Raw genomic sequence first — 16,456 nt, forward strand, 5'->3', positions numbered from 1 at the left:
ACAATATATTCCCGTTTATTAAGAAAAATTTAATAAATCACCATTTTACCGTTATTTTTCAAAAATTAAAACTTTAATGTATGCTCATTTTTAATGAATAGACTATTCTATTCGTTTCTATTACATAGTGTGTTTATACCCTATGTTATTATTTTAGTTTTAATCAACATTTCTTATATTTGACGACAACCAAATCGTCTATCGTTACTTCTTCAAAAATGCAAACCCTTCGAAGTTTTATCAAATCGAATGGTCTCCATTGTAAACCTTTTATCGCATCTAATCGAGCCACGGTAATATGATCATTTTTAATATTTTTTAATAAATTGAGTATATATGATATATTAATAGCTTTGTAAGGGCATGTATAATATTTTTAGTTTTGTATGAATATATATGATATTTTTAATATTTGTAATGGTATATATGAAATTCTCTTTATTATCTGGAAAATAATTTGTTTTAATTAAAGCAACAAAGTTTTGATTTACAATATAAACAATGTTTTGTACAGAAAGTTAAATTCGAAATTATACATTCTTAACTATTTAAAGTTTAAACATAAACAGTTTTCTTAATTGAATTTAACTCAAGTTGTTTTGACTTTCTTTATTGTTTGGCTTTCTTTTCTTCCCTGTTTTTCTAAGGGGGGGGGGGACAGAATGGTCACGGGATGGAATTGGAGTGGGTTCGGCTCCGACGGGAACACTGCCTCGGGTGATTCGGCCCAATGGAAAAGGCTCCCCGATCACCACGAAATATGGGAAGAACAAAGAAGAATCGGAAAGGAATTTTGAGCTGGAGATAAATTTTGGGATGAGATCGAGTAAGAACACCGCCCCTAAATTGGGGCTGAAGCAAGATGTTATAAACGAATACACGTTCTTGTATTCGTACACTACACTCAGTGTTTTCCATATTCATATTCTTTCTTTCATAACATGTGTTCAAAATTCTTGGCTGGCAACGTAAAGTGCGCATTATCAAATTTGTTACTAGATTGTTAAACAAAATTAAAGGTTTAAATTCCATAAAAGTGACACTTTAGTCTTTTTTGATCGAATATTCCAATTTTTATTCTTTAACCGGTATCATCTTTTTAAAGTAGGTTTTCCACCTTTTACCAAGTTTATCTCTTAACTTTGTCCAAATTTAGCATAGAATAAAGCATATTTGCAGAAAACATAAGAAACAAAAGTCATAGAGCCATAACTATTTCCTTTTCATATTTTTTGAATTGTGTAAAATTGAAACTGATATTGTATCAGTGATATGTATAACTCTTTCTTTTTCATATCTACTAGATGCATAGTACACAAACAAATATTAGATCATATCTAACTCATGGATTGTCGCTCTTCTACATCGGGCCAAGGGCCGTCCAAAATGTTTGTGTTATTCTTACATTTTATGCACTATTTTGTAGATTTTATGTCAGTGAAGCATAATATCTAAAACCGTAGTTGATGCAAAAAAAAAAAGAATTAACAGTTATGGATATATTCCAAACATAACAAAATAAATATATATAAGTGCCTCTCTAAGGTTCTTTTAGCCTATTGTTGATGGTCTAATCACACTAAGGCATTTTAGATATTTTCACAATTCCAAAGACAAAGCTATGACTCGGGCTCTTTTATTTTATTTCTAATAACAAAATTGTTGTTTTCTTAGTTGACAAATTCATAAAAATGAGATTCAAGTAACAAACAATGTTATAAGCAAACTGAAACATCATACCATACCAGATCAAGAGGCAATGCAGCTTACCACAAAGATGAACTCACTTCTCTGCAGTTAGTTCTTAGTTCACCACTTTGTCCAGTCAGCACTTGGATACTAGACAGCTTCATCATGACCTGAGCAAAATCTCTATGAAACATAGAAACATCTGATGCATATTGTCTAACCCAATTTGCAGTTTCTTCACCAGCTAGTAATTGTTGATCCACAAACAAGATCCCCTTACCCTGCAAAAGCCCGCGGTAATAAAGAGTCCCAAAACCTGATCCTGTTCCTTCATTGTCCATCTTCATAGATCTTTCTTGATCACTTTTTGTTGATGGTGATGGTGCTGGAGATGCAGATGGTGATGAAGACTCAGATTGGCTTTCGGCTTGAGTGTTGTTGCATACAGATCTTAAGAGTTCTGCAAATTCAGGATCCAATGATGGGTTGGGCTGATCAGTCCCGCCAAATTTGTAAAGCCGTCTTTCAAAGAACTTGCAGTGAATCATTCCAGTACTGTGAGCACCTGCAGATAATCAGGTAGTGAATCATTCAAGATAACTCAAGAACAACTTGAAAGAAACATTAAGCATATGCATATGATTGGTTCATAGTTCATTAGTTCCATACCTAAAAGAGTGACTGTTTCCTTTTGACTAAAGCCTCTCGAAGCAAATCTAGCAGCAGTTGTAGAATGATCATCTAAGGGGCTAGGAAGCTCATACGAAATTTCAGGGTAAGAGTGATCACTGTCTTTCCTACCAGTGTGTACAGGGTAAAATGGTCCACCAGCCTATAAACAATAATCAATACATTATTACTTTAAAGCTATGTACTCTCAGATACCGAAGAAACAAGAATAAAATGGATACCAAAACGACACTCTCGCGAGCAGCAACCACAAGAAGATCAGCACAAGAAACCACACCGGGGCAGGCATTTTCCAATTCGGTCTTCATGACGTCAATGTGATCAAATCCTCTCAAAGACTGATTTGGTAGTGTGTCCTTCTCACTCCCCATAAAGACAGTACGATCCAAAAGCACCGATGCATCACATCCCTACATCATATAATTTTGAAATTCACTAATAGCTTAAGTGTTACAACTTACAGTGCTACATGTATATGAATGTAATTATGTAAGTGTTGTACAGTTTTATACATATAGAAACATATATTAATTATACCTCCTCTGCCTCAAGAATAACTGTATTACATACAACAGTTTCTGTTAAATTTTCCACTTTCAACCAATGAATATGATGTAATTAAAATACTACTAGCTAGCACCAAACCCTAGCTCAGTGATTTTAATATGTATTAATAACAGTACAAATTACTAATCAACAACTAACTACTCAATCAAATTCCTATTCACATCAAAAGATAACAAATTAAACACGATAGTTAAGTTAATAAACAGAAACAGTTATATGAAACGAGATTGATTACTAGCGCATCATAACTAGACCTGTATAAAACAATCGTGGAAAACTAAGCGAAGGATTGCCGGAACAACAGTGGAATTCCGGTCGTAGATCCGGCGAAGCGTTGATCGGATGATTTGTGACGCTTGAGGACATGATTCTCTGTAATAGTCGTACTCGAGCGTTGAATCGGAAGAAGCAATCGAAGTCATGAGAAGACAGTATCCGATTAGAAGAAGAAGAAGATAGGTTTCGCCGCCGTCGTGTTTCATGGCTGTAATAGGCAAACCCTAGCTACGGTTACGGTGAAGAAGATGAAGTGACTGGTGGTTTTACGCAGTCGGTCCAGAAAATGAGCGGGAAAGTAATCGAGAGAACAAGTTGGGTGTTTATGGATTCTAACAGAATTTGTTTAGCGGTGACATTACTGTAATACCCCCAGCTTCTTTGTACAACAAATGCAATCACTTTTGAATACAGTGGGTATTTTTGTAATTTTTTAATTAGTTTTAGATTTGGATAGTAACTGTTATGATAATTATCATACTGGTGGTATGTTATGTTGGTTAATATTTTAGTGGCCTTGCGTCCGTCAGATAATACCTATTGTGTTTAAAGTGTGATCAAAGATTAGTAGATCGATTTTCTGTAATATGCGAAATTTTATAAATTCCTAAACGTTAATTTTATTATCGATTATTAATGATGAACTATATATAAAATGAGTTATATTGGATTGATATAACATCGGTATTTTATCATTTTTGTTTCAGCTAGATACGGCCACGCTATTAGGGGTAACAATGAAATATGGACCGATAGGAATATTCGAAATATCCGGGACAAGTGTAAATCGGGTAATCAGTATGGAATTACCTTTGAAATTGTTCGCATGTATGTGATTTGGTAGCATACCCATTTCTTAGTCTAATTACCCGGTAATATATGCATGTTTACTTGTCTTCCCAAATCCAATAATTCCAATCATTCCATGCTATTTCTAAACGTAATAAATAGTTAAAAATTACCACCCGACGGATTTTGGGTAGGGGATGCCCAATGGATATTTTAATAAACTAAAGGGTGCACCCGAAACCTGCAAATTTACTTTTATCCTATTATCTATACCCAACGGGTAATTGTCTAATAGATGTTCGACGGGTAATTATCCAATGGATACCCTACGGGTTTGAGTCGCATACGGGACAATCTTCTATGATCAGGCATGGGGTTGATATTACCTAACACTGACTAATTGCCATCGTGTAGTTATGATCATGGTAAGCTGAGAATTGTTGAAAGTTTTTACTTGTTTTATTCATTTAGTGAATTTTTTTTTTTTAAACATGGTTGTGAAGATCTTTAGTTTCATGGAGATCCAATCTTGGTTTTAAAAAGCGAGAGGTGGACAAAAGCGATGAGGTCTAAAACTGTAACACCCCGTAACCGCAGCGGAAACGTACACGGGATGCAACAGACACATCTGATATCAACAGCATTGTTTATAAAGAAAACACCACTACAATAATTTAAACGTATTACATTGTTCCGAGTTTCATTACCGACTAGGCGTTATCACATAAGTTTTACCAATAGTACGTTAACATGTTTAAAACAAAATATAGACCCTTAAGCTTCCACAAAATAGCACACATCATCAAGCACGTATCACTCATTCCAATTTGGGTGTACCTAGAAAGCATGTAAAGAAAACGGGTCAACTACGAATAGTTGGTGAGTTTCACTAATTTAAATAAACCATGACAAATCATTTTAATAATCATAAATTAATGATGGTATTATGTTGAGCCTGCAAGTGAAAACTCTGTTAACCCAGAAACACATTTAATAACCTCTGGGGACACTGTTAACCCAGAAATACATTTAATAACCTCTGGGGACACTGTTAACCCAGAAATACATTTAATAGCCTCTGGGGACACTGTTAACCCAGAAATACATGTAATAACCTCTGGGAACACTGTTAACCCAGAACACTGTTTCGGGCCTTACAATATTAGCAACTCAGACAATTACCATCTCAATACATTACCGTACGATTCCCGTACAATAAACATTATATAAATACATTCATTTCCATGCGATCGGCATGTACTTAAACACTTTGATAAAAACATGCTTTCCGCCCCGGGAAAATATTTAAAACAATTCAGAAAAAGGGGCTCGTGAAACTCACCTTTTTGGTGAGCAGAGATGTAATACTGGCACGGCTACCTGTCCGGATCTGTAATACGATTCCTAAGTCGTTACTACACAATTTCTGTTAATATAACTTAAATTCGTGTTAACCGGTACGTCCGGGGACACTGTTAACCCAGTACCGTACACGATCCGGGGACTATGTTAACCCCGATACACTTCTCAGGACTTAGATTGTGATATCACTTAGAGTTCTTTAGTCAAAACTACCATTAGTTTGTTTTCTCGTTTTGCGTGCCTAGCACGGTTATTCGTCTTTATGTTTTCAAAAGATGAGTTTGGCCACATACGACCCGAAAATAGTTATTGATATTTTAATTAAAGTGGTGAAATTAGAGCTCGGTTTAGACACCCCGTTTGGCCTCGGGGCCCGTTTCCGTCTTTAATATACCGGAAACGACTAAATCGGGTAAAATTACCCAAATCATCCGAATTATTTTCGGATGATTTATTTTTACTTAACTAACTTAGTTTCATGAAAATAGTCCATTTTTAAGGTTTTTATACACCAGTCAGCTCGCTTAGGCGAACTTTGCCGGTTTACACGTTTTAAGCTTTAAAAGTTTGTTTTTAAGTTCCATTTAGCACAAATAAATATCCGTTTAGTCTCGGATCTTGAAATTTTGCACAAATAAGTTTTTGACAGTAAGGAATTTTATAAAAATATTTCCAGAATTAATTTTTATATTTAACATTTATTTATTCATTTTTAAACGTCATTTAAACACCAAATATGCCGAAAATACCAAATGACTTTAGAAAAATCCCAAATTTTTCTGAGATGACTCCTGCCATCCATATAGTTCCCAGTAATTTTTACAGAACCAAAAACTCATTTTTCATGCCATTTTCACCAAAACCGAGCTAGAAAACCCTAGAACTCGTTTTACCGAAAAGCCTACTTAGACTTCTCCAATGGACCTTAAATTTTGTGTGTGACTTTTATATGTTATAAAAAGCTTATCTAAATTTTTCCAGAATTTTTCATGATGTTTAGCTGTTTTTCACCATTTTTAGCCAAAACCGAGCATTAAATTCACCAAATATTCATCCTTTATCCAAAAATTACCAAAATTTCACAGATCTCATATTTTCATGTGTAGATCATCTCTGTGAAATTTCATGACTCAACTCTAAGTCTACCACAATCTGTCCAAATCTTACAAATCATACGAAAAACCGAACTACCTTGTGTTTCTAGCTTTAGATCGCAAAGATCTTGCTTTCTAGCCTTTGCTAGCAACTAGATACAACACCTACAAGCACAACAACACCACACCAAGCAAGTTATACCCACAATCAAGCCATTTCTTTCATGGTTTCGGTTAAGACATCAAAACAAAGATTTTAACCGTAAAAATTCGTTTTTGACTCTTTTAAATCTTTTCTTGGACCAAGATCCCTTGTATAACTTGTATACATCACTTGATCACGCAAGAATCGGTTTCATCTCGGGTTTTCACCCATTTTTCACTTGAAACTTCATTCTCTTGCAAACAACTTAAGATCATGGAATCAAAACTATGAATTAACCATTAAAACCATGTTTTTACCTTATGATTCTTGTTAAAAATCAAGGATTTGGATGAATGTTGAAGAGTGTTGAGAGGATTTTGGAGTTGGGGTGTTAGAAAAAAGAAAATGGATTGTGTGTGTGCACCACATGGACCGATCGGTCCATGTATGGTGTGGGGGGGCCCACATCTCAAACCTTGGCCACACATTTGGATTGTGTAATCCGGATAACGTTGTGGATAATCTGGTTCAGTTCGTTTTTCGGTTAAACACTTAATTCGGCTTAAAACGAGGCTAAAACGGTCGTTTTTCGGCTTAAAATTTAAATTTATATAAAACCGATTTAAAAACTTTAAAAACTTAAACCATGACATTTATTGACTTAACACATCATATTGTCGGTAATTGTGCATCTTTTTCGGCTTGATCGATCGTCTCTTGCTTGGTTTGATGTTAAAGGTTTCGTTTATCGTACCGACGTACCAATAAATCGAAATCCTTTTCCTGTGCTATAATTCACTTATCCCGTAGCCTTAATACTTCGTAAACCTTATTAAACATCATATATTTCGTCTATAATGTAATCCCCGATTCGTTCGGGTTTCAATAACTGTTCATCGGTTAATAGTAATTCCAATACGACTAGCTATACATTCGAGTATAATTCGTACTGTGAATCTTATATACTCGTATAAACACATTATAATTCATATATTCGGTATTAAATAACACGTAAATAGTATATTCCGGCTAGGGTGTACCTGAATTTGCCGGAATCGTTACAAAAACCGAAGCGCAAAGCGTAAAAGACGAACGCTTTTCGTATACGAGGCGTAAGGTTTTTATATAATTTTTAATATATGTAATTGGTTTTTAGCATCCCAACTCTAAATGTAGCAATAAATTAGCGTTATATATGATTCAATACATAAATTACCCACATGTGCAACCTAAAAACCATGTTGTACAACATTTTGATGCATAAAAATGACCTATGTACGAAAGGCGCTCGCTTCGGGTTAGCCTCAGCTTCGCCTCAAATCACTTTTTGCCTAAAAATAGCGCCTCCCTCTCGCCTTTTGAACATTGGTTGCCTTGAGTAGGCAAAAGCGATGAGGGTCTCGCCTTAGGTCGCCTCTCGCTTTGGCTCGCCTCAGGCATGGTTTTTTATACCAAGGGCCCAATTGTAGGATCGCGTGATTTTTTACAGTAGTTTTCTAACATGTGAACCTTCATATCCAACAGCTGACTTCAAGATCTATCTAAGCTCCGTAGGTCTATATAAATAAGTTGCGTCTTCAATGGGAAGTTTAACTCAAAAATTGATGACCAGAGTGGCGTTGCATGGAAGCTAAAATGTTTTTATAACATAAAATGACTTTATATGTTGCTGGTTAGATCTATTGTGATATTGTAAGATAATATTAACTGCGTGAAATTGTGCTCAATAACTGCGGATCATATAATTATCGACTCGTAATTGGTTGTAATTTGAATAGGCCAATAACTCAAAATATATATATATATATATAATTAACATAAAATCTTTTTTAATAATATTATTTTAATATGAATTGTTTAATAATAGTTAGTCAAACCAAAGTCTAGAATATTAACCAAAATTCGGTTGTGTTCTTTATCATGTATGTCTCAAGTTAATATATAGGTTAGTTTGACCGAGTTTAATGTGTATGCTAGTAGTATAGTCTATGAATAAAGGCTCTATAGTTGTTTTCTAGAACGAAGAACGTATCTTGTGATTTTATCATTTCCGTTTTGCGTCAGAAGGTCGGCCTTAATTGACTTAGTCACTAACTTCTTTCTCTTAGTCATTGCCATTTCCTGTCTTTCCGGTATCTACTGATCGAATTTTGAATTTCTACAAACCGATTGAATTTGAAATGGTTACGAAAGAAACACAAGAAATGGACCTTATAGTTTTATATAGTTGACACAGGATAATCTAATATTATAAAACGTACCAAGTTAGCAATCCGTCTCCAAAGCTTATACCTATTGATAAAAAAAAAGGTTGTAACAAATTTATTAAATTTAAGTAAAATTGTATAACCGTAAACACAATAACCCAACTTCACATATGAGAATTGATTTTGATAGGCCAACAATGCTGCTCATGTATAAAACAAAATTTCACGAAGAGTTTATATTATTAGCATGATTTTGAGCTTGCATTGTCCTATAAGTTCTAGTTATCATTTTAAGCGATGACTTGAATAATCGCATTAGTCATCCAACACAATCTTTCTTCATTCCTCCAGCAATTTTTACAAATTCAAGGATTAGTGGTTTTCACATGATTAATTAGCATAAGTTTTTATTTTCTTTCAAATTTTGAGTTTGGCTTCTTTGATGTTCAAATCAGGTGAATTCCATAGCATATTTTTCATTGTTTGTGGTAGTGATATATTGCATAAGCTTATATAAATGACCAATCTAGTAACTAGATCACTTGATACTTTCATAAATCGGCTTATGACAAGAATGTACAAAAAGTAATAATTATGTTAGATCACAAGCACATTCCATGAAATCTCAAATTTTAAATGTTTTACAATTTCAAAACAAAAACCATGGTCCAGTAAAATAAGGTAGAAATAGTAAAACAAGCGACAGGGATTTGCTCATATAACAGAATAACCATTTATCATTTCATAACCACCAAATAGTTACAATACCAAAAGCCTAATCCTACTACCACTAATCCAAAGAATAAAAAACCTAAAACCACCGCCATCTAAGCCTTCTTAGGCGACTTGGAAGCCTTAGGAGTCTCGTCAGCCTCGGCAGACGAACCCTTCTTGGGCAAAAGCACCGGGTTAATATTCGGCAACACACCCCCATTCGCAATCGTGACACCAGCCAGCAACTTCCCCAACTCCTCATCTGAAGAAACACTAAGTGACCCGGTACAGATTATAGATAATCTGGGGGTTAAGTAATGTTTCCCACGAATGAGATCTAGCTGAGAAGGCTGTTCTTCAGGAGACCTGCAAAACAAACACCGTAAGCTCGTCACTGAGAAGGGGGGGGTTCCTCCTTGTGACCACCCTCCGGCGTGAGAATCAGACTAGGTTGCTCTGAATATAAGTGTATATTAAGAGATTGCTAGATAACTGGATAGCAGATGATCTTACCATTCCAAGATATTGGAGTATTTATAGCCGAAGGTAGGTTTCCTAGAAGGTACAGCCGGCTGAATAGTATTCCTGTTCAACCAACAGTGGACTATGCACAGGCCATACTGGTTGGTGGGTAGGTTACGGCCAACAATAACAAAGTCGGCTGCACTATTCCACCAACTGTAGATTATGCACGTCCCACTTACTGTGGATTGTACGCAGGCCATGCTGGTTGGTGAATAGGTTACGGCCAACAGTAACACTATTCCACCAACTGTAGGCTGCGCATGCTCCACAGTAAGGGTTGGTGAGTAGGCAGCGGCTAATAGTGACAAACAGTACTAGAGGGTGCTCCTCCTCGCACTGTTGTCGGTGAGCTGTCACCCTGTGATTGGCTCATGGGCTGTTCTGGTCAGATCGTCTGTCCTATCCATACCTTGGTAGGTATGGTACAAAAGATCTTTCAGAATCAGACTGGCTCATTTAGGCGGGATTGTTCCCGCCTTGCTCATTCCTTCATGTGACTACTGAAGTAGCTAGTGTCTTGTGCGTGTAGCCCTGCTGTCTGCGGGTAGCCTTCCCTGATGGCTTGTATCCGCAACTGCGGGAACAGGCGGGGTACTTCACCATTGGGAGGCTTTCCCTGCGTGTACAGCTTGTGTACTGCGCGTAAGATCCTATGAGCATGGTGGGTCCTGCGGGAGCAGATGGCCTTTGCGCAGACGTCCCTGTTCAAGGTGAGTCTTGCGGGACCAACTGGTCTCTGCTGGGACCTACCTCTTCAAGTCCCCCCAGTCCAATGTTCTTCTCATGAATGTTTAATAAAGTGAGGTGAACTTTTGGACTTTAAGCAAGGGGTTTTGAAAAGGGTTTTTAGTTTTAAGGTTCTCCGTGGGGATTCTTCCCGCGGGATTCCTAATGTCACTTGCAAAAATTCCCGATTTTTTTGCTTGATCTTTGGGTATGATGCGGGTAGGTATGTAACCTTCTCGCAAGTCAGGAGCGTTGAGTCTCACTTGTGTGGATTCTCCTTGAGGTTTTAGTGGTTTTGAACATAGTGATCAATCATGTTTAAACCACCAATTCCATCCTGGAGCCTCAAACAATGTAGTTCTCGACGTTCCCGCTATGCGGGGATGTTATTTCCGTTTCCGCAAGCATTGCCCAGAAGATCCTTCTTGGTTTCAATTCCCTGCGGAGCGCTAGGTATGTGAAGGGTTTTGCCTTAACACTGTACCCGCGCTCGTCTTACGGTTACTTTACTTTCAAGGTACCCCTGGCATCAATTCCCTGCGGGTGCTAGGTATGTGAAGGGTTTTGCCTTAACACTGTACCCACACCCGTCTTATAGTTACTTTGTTGCCGGGGTATTCTTGGCTTCAATTCCCTGCGGGTGCTAGGTATGTGAAGGGTTTTGCCTTAACACTGTACCCGCACCCGTCTTATAGTTACTTGGTTGCCAAGGTAAGGGGTATTTTCCCGCTTACTTTTGAATATTTTTGAATTTTGAATTTTGAAATTCGAAAGGTTGGTAAGGATAAGAACAGTCCAAACATCTGAAACGTCGTGCGACGGTTTCTTCTGACTGTGTCAGGACGTGCAGGAAGTTATGGTGACGTGACAGAACATGGTCATTCCAGTCGCTTTTTCAGGCGCGTGGGCGTGATTTTTCGGGCGCGTGGCCGCGAAATTACTGGCACACGTCCTTTCAACAGCTGTTGCCAGCTTGCTTTTTGCCACGTGTCATAGTTTCATTGCACCTTCGATTTCTCTCTCCTCCGCATTAAATTCACCGCATTAATTGCGATTACTATATAAAGGGGGAGAGGGTTATTTGCAATTCACACTTTTCACTCTTCTCTTCATCTTTAAGGCGATTTCCGGCGAATACTCCTTTATTCAATCGAGCATTCTCTCGAAATCGCTCTCTTCTTCTTCTGCAAGATGTCCTCTCGTGATGCTGAAGCTATAGCTGACGACAGGGGTACTGCTGGTGAGTGCCAGTGTGCTCTGCCCGGCGATCAGTACCGGTATGTTGTCAGGAAGTTCATGCTCGATCATCTCGAGCCTGAGTTTCCTGAATCCCACCAGACCGTGTACGATGCCCCCAGTGGCAAGATCGGGGTTTATGCTGCATTTTTTGTCTATGGGAATCTTAGATTCCCATTGACAAAATTTGTTTACCGTGTCCTTGAGAGGCACGGTGTTCATTTAACCGAGCTGCACCCCATGGCGATCGCTAAGATTCGCCATTTTGAGTGGGTGTGCCGGATTTTGGGCATCGAGCCCCATGTGGACCGCCTGATGACCTTCTATACCTGGAGGTGCATCCAGGGGTGGTACACCCTAACGACCCGTATTAAGGGTCTGAAGATTTGCGATACCGAGCGCAGTCTTCGCGCGTGGAAGCAGGAATTCTTCTACATTTCTGCCCGTGCCATCCCTCTTGCCATGAAGTTTAAAAATGGCCAAGCGATACCGAGCCTTCACGCCCCCAACTACCAGGAGGCGGAATGGTTTTCGAAGATATCTCGTATCCAATCTCCGGTTTACCGGTTTGCGGAATCCGGGATGGTCATGTTAGGGATGAGCCGGGTGTGGAAGGATGCGTCTCAGGTTCCTATCCTCCTCGAATACGGTTTGAACTCTATTCCCTATGGTATGTCTTGTTTTTCTTTTTTGATACAAGTTTGTCTTCTAACTGTTTCTTTTCTTTCAGAGGGAAATTATTTGGAGTCGCTTCTGTTCCCGCGGGAAGCCGACGGTCCCGCGCGGATGGGTACTCGTGCTTTGGACGAGGGCGAGTTGCCCATCCTGGAGCAAACAGCGGATCGGTTTGTGGAGGTCTATCCGCTGGGCCACGAGATCCTGAGCCACCGGCGGCCAGGTAAGGCGATATTCTTTCCTCAATCCCTCAATGCTGTACCCGCTGCTGGAATTCTTGACCTGTCTTCTTCTGAGGAATCCTCAGATGCTCCTCCATTGGTGCGGAAGAAGAAAGCTGCTGCCGGCGGGAAAGGGAAAGAGAAGGCCTCCACAGCCGGTCCGGTGGTTCTATCTGACTCGGAGTCAGATAGTGAAGAGGTGGCGGGGAAGCCCGGTGGTGAGAAGACCACTGCTCCGGAGGCTACGACCGTTACTTCCGGAGAACCAACGAAGACGACGGTGACCGGTACCAAGAGGCCGGCTCCATCGGGTTCCTCCCCGCCCATCCGTACGTTCAGGGTCAAGAAAACCCGTAAGTACAATCATAGTTGTCTTTGTAGATTTATTACTTCATAAATTTATCTAACACTTTCTTCTTTGTGCAGGCGTGGATGTTGACGCATTCCAGGGTGAAACGCAGGGGAGTACCTCCCCGCCAATGACGGTAGGCTCGGTCAGCCTTCCTGAGGCGTCGACCCAGGCGCCTGCGCCTGCATCCGCTGGTCCAGTTGCTCATTCATTTGAGCCAACTGTTCCGGTCGAGATGACGTCACCGCCGGCCGTGAGTGCGATTTTTACAGCATCCTTCACGGAGCCGGCGGTTACTGTTGCTGCTGATGAGGCGGCGACCCCAACGGCGACCACGGCGGCTGCCACCATGCCCGCGCCACCGGCACCAATGGCCGGACCATCAGGTACGCGCAGGGCTTCCCGCCGATCTTTGCCACCTTCCCGTCTGCCTGACCTGTTGGATGGATTTCCTTTAGGTTCAGGTGATGGGTTTGGCGGCTATCGGCCTGTCATTGACCCTACAGGTGCGTAGGGTTCCTTTCTTTTTCCCTTATGTTTTTTATCATCTTTTCCTTACTGCCTTTGTTTCTTTTGCAGTGACGGATTCCAATGAAGTGTATGTTCCGCGATGGAACATACGCCGAGGAACAACCCTTCGCACACCTGTGGAGTGCGTGGACTGGGTTCGCCACGCTGCTCCCCCGGGTGCGTTGGGGGAAGCCATGGTTAGCTACCAGGAGGGTAGGCTAACCAATGAGCTTCGGGTTCTCCTGGCCCGGATGCAGCCACGCGTCGAGCTGCTTTGTCGTGAAAACGACAAGTTAAAAGCAGCTCGCGCAAAGGAAGTATCTGAAACGCGGGCTCTTCGGGAGGAGAACCAACAGCTGGCGGCAGCTGCCGCCGACAAGGAGAAGGCCTTCAAGGCCCTCGAGGTTGAAGTTCAGGCGCAACTCGAGGCCCGCTCCAAGGCTGCCCAAGCTGTGAATGAACAGCTTCGGCTGGCCAGGGAGACTGCGCGAAACGCAACCGAGAGGGCTGCCAAGGCTGAAGCCGTTGCTGAGCCTTTGCGTGTGGAGAATGAGGAGCTCAAGGCCAAATTAGAGGCTCTCCAACGCGCTCATGATGCCTTGGCAATGGAAGATGCCAAGAAACTCCAGGAAATCCTGGACCAGAGGGGGGTGCTTGACCACACCGAACGGAAGCTTAAGGGCGTCGAAGAGGCTGCCGCAAAGGAAGTTTTACTTGCCAACCTTAACAAGAGCGAAGCCGAACGCGCCCATAACGAAGCTCAAGCTGCCCTCCAATGGCTTCTTCGAGAAGCGTTGCCTCAGGTATGTTTTGCTTTATCTTCACGCTTTTCTTTTGTAAGAAAAGGTTCTAATACTTGTTTTTTTTTTTTTTTTTTTTTTTCTCTTTGTAGGTTGTGCGTCGGGTCTTTTCAGAGACCTCATACGATGATGCTATGAGCGCAGCCCTCAACGCTTCTCATGAGGATGGGGAAAAGGCCGGCTTCTTGCTTGGTCTAGGGTTTGTTGAGAAAGGCGTCCCGCCTTCCAACTTCCCTTTGTTCGATGTGGATACCGAAGCCATTTACGACCAAGCATTGAACCAATACGCCGCCTTCCCGCATCCAGTGGTGGAAAAGGTGGATGAAGTAGCTGTTGCTGATGATGGGTTAGCTGTCCTCAAAGCTTTCCTCGAACCACCCCGTTCTTCTGACGGAGCGGGTCCAAGTGGAAGCGGCCTTGAAGCTTGACCCCGAAGATCCCTTTCCATTGCTAAGATAGACTTGTATAGATTTATTCTTTTAGGCGGGTAGTAACCCGACCATTCTTGTAATATATTATTGAAATATAAATCTTTTTGCGTATAAGATTGTTATTTCCTTCTTTGGATTCCTTGCTTTATAAACTCATGACTTGCATACTTAGTTTAAGTTAGCAATTTTCCAAGTGTTTTAGAATAAGTTAACCTGTTGAACGTGGTTAATGATGGGTTAAAGTTTCGCTTCCTCTTTCGTGATTGTGCGGGTAGAACCGTCACTTGCACTTGGTAGGATGGCTAAACTTTAACCTTCATCTGACCTGCGTGTAGGTTTTCCTCATTTTTCCTCGAAATTTCTAAGTATTTAGGATAAGTTAACCTTTGAACGTGGTTGATAGTGGGTTAAAGTTTCGCTTCCTCCTTCGTGATTGTGCGGGTAGAACCGTCACTTGCACTTGGTAGGATGGCTAAACTTTACCCATACCTGACCTGCGTGTAGGTTTTTTTTTTTTTTTTTTTTTTTTTTTTTTTTAGGATAACCTTTGAACGTGGTAGATGATAGTTTGAAGTTTTGCTTCCTTATTTGTGATTGTGCGGATAAGACCGTCACTTGCACTTACAAGGATGGCTAAACTTTACTTACATCCTACCTGCGTGTAGGTTTCCCTTATTTTTAACGTTGTGTTTATGCGGGTTTTGCCGCCTTCCACACGTAACGACTTACTTCTCCCCATTTATGCGGTAAATACCGGCACCAGTGGGAAGTTCATAAGGATAAAGGTAAACACATTATGAAAGGAGAATCATTTCCATTAGAAGTGGCTCTTGGCCTTTTCTTTACAAGTTTTGGAATTGATCTACATATAACATTTGCGTAATTGAGCTCCATTCCATGTTCTTGGGATGGGAGTGCCATCGAGCCTTTCGAGCCGGTATGCGCCCTTTCCCAGAACTTGTTTGATAACGTATGGCCCTTCCCAGACCGGGGCCAACTTTCCTGGGCGTTCTTGGCTCGAAGCCTCGTTGTTACGCAGTATGTAGTCTCCTTCCTTGAAGTTGCAGAGTTTTACCCGCGTGTTGTAGTACTTTTGCATTTGTCGTTTGTAGTTCTCTTCACGCACTGCGGCTAAGTCTCTGCGTTCCTCGGTTAGCATAAGATCCAACCGTCTTTCCGCATCATTGTCTTCCGGCTGAATCAAGACCCTTGGTGAAGGTAGACCAATTTCGACCGGGACCATGGCTTCAGTGCCATAAGTGAGGCTGAACGGGGTTTCTCCCGTACTGGCCTTCTTCAACGTTCTGTTTGCCCAAAGGACGTGCGGAAGCTCGTCCACCCAGCCGGATCTGTGTTTCAAGAGTCTTTTCTTTATGCCTTCGACGATGCTTTTATTTGCTCTTTCCACCTCACCATTACCTTGCGGGTGTGCCACTGAGGTAAAGGTGTG

General features: G+C 40.6%; 1 protein-coding gene across 1 annotated transcript; it reads right to left on the bottom strand.

Moving 5' to 3' along the window:
* Positions 1–1,766: 1,766 nt before the first annotated feature.
* LOC143608935 (putative Peroxidase 48) lies at positions 1,767–3,428 on the bottom strand. The gene is made up of 4 exons (XM_077083829.1): positions 3,201–3,428; positions 2,601–2,789; positions 2,359–2,521; positions 1,767–2,254 (listed from the first exon to the last, which is right to left on the bottom strand). The coding sequence occupies exons 1-4, from the start codon at positions 3,426–3,428 to the stop codon at positions 1,767–1,769; spliced, it is 1,068 nt and encodes a 355-aa protein (XP_076939944.1).
* Between the last annotated feature and the right edge of the window lie 13,028 nt (positions 3,429–16,456).

This window comes from Bidens hawaiensis, unplaced genomic scaffold, assembly GCF_021521415.1.
Source record: "Bidens hawaiensis isolate Kalapana, Puna unplaced genomic scaffold, B.hawaiensis_p1.1 tig00419462_1, whole genome shotgun sequence".
Taxonomy (NCBI): domain Eukaryota; kingdom Viridiplantae; phylum Streptophyta; class Magnoliopsida; order Asterales; family Asteraceae; genus Bidens; species Bidens hawaiensis.

Bases quoted from the DNA above. Each gene is read 5' to 3' on its own strand.
- LOC143608935 (XM_077083829.1), bottom strand. From the start codon at position 3,428: ATGAAACACGACGGCGGCGAAACCTATCTTCTTCTTCTTCTAATCGGA. The intron at 2,790-3,200 runs GTCTAGTTATGA...TATATGATGTAG, and splicing joins TCCACGATTGTTTTATACAG to GGATGTGATGCATCGGTGCT. The intron at 2,522-2,600 runs GTATCCATTTTA...TATTGTTTATAG, and splicing joins CTCGCGAGAGTGTCGTTTTG to GCTGGTGGACCATTTTACCC.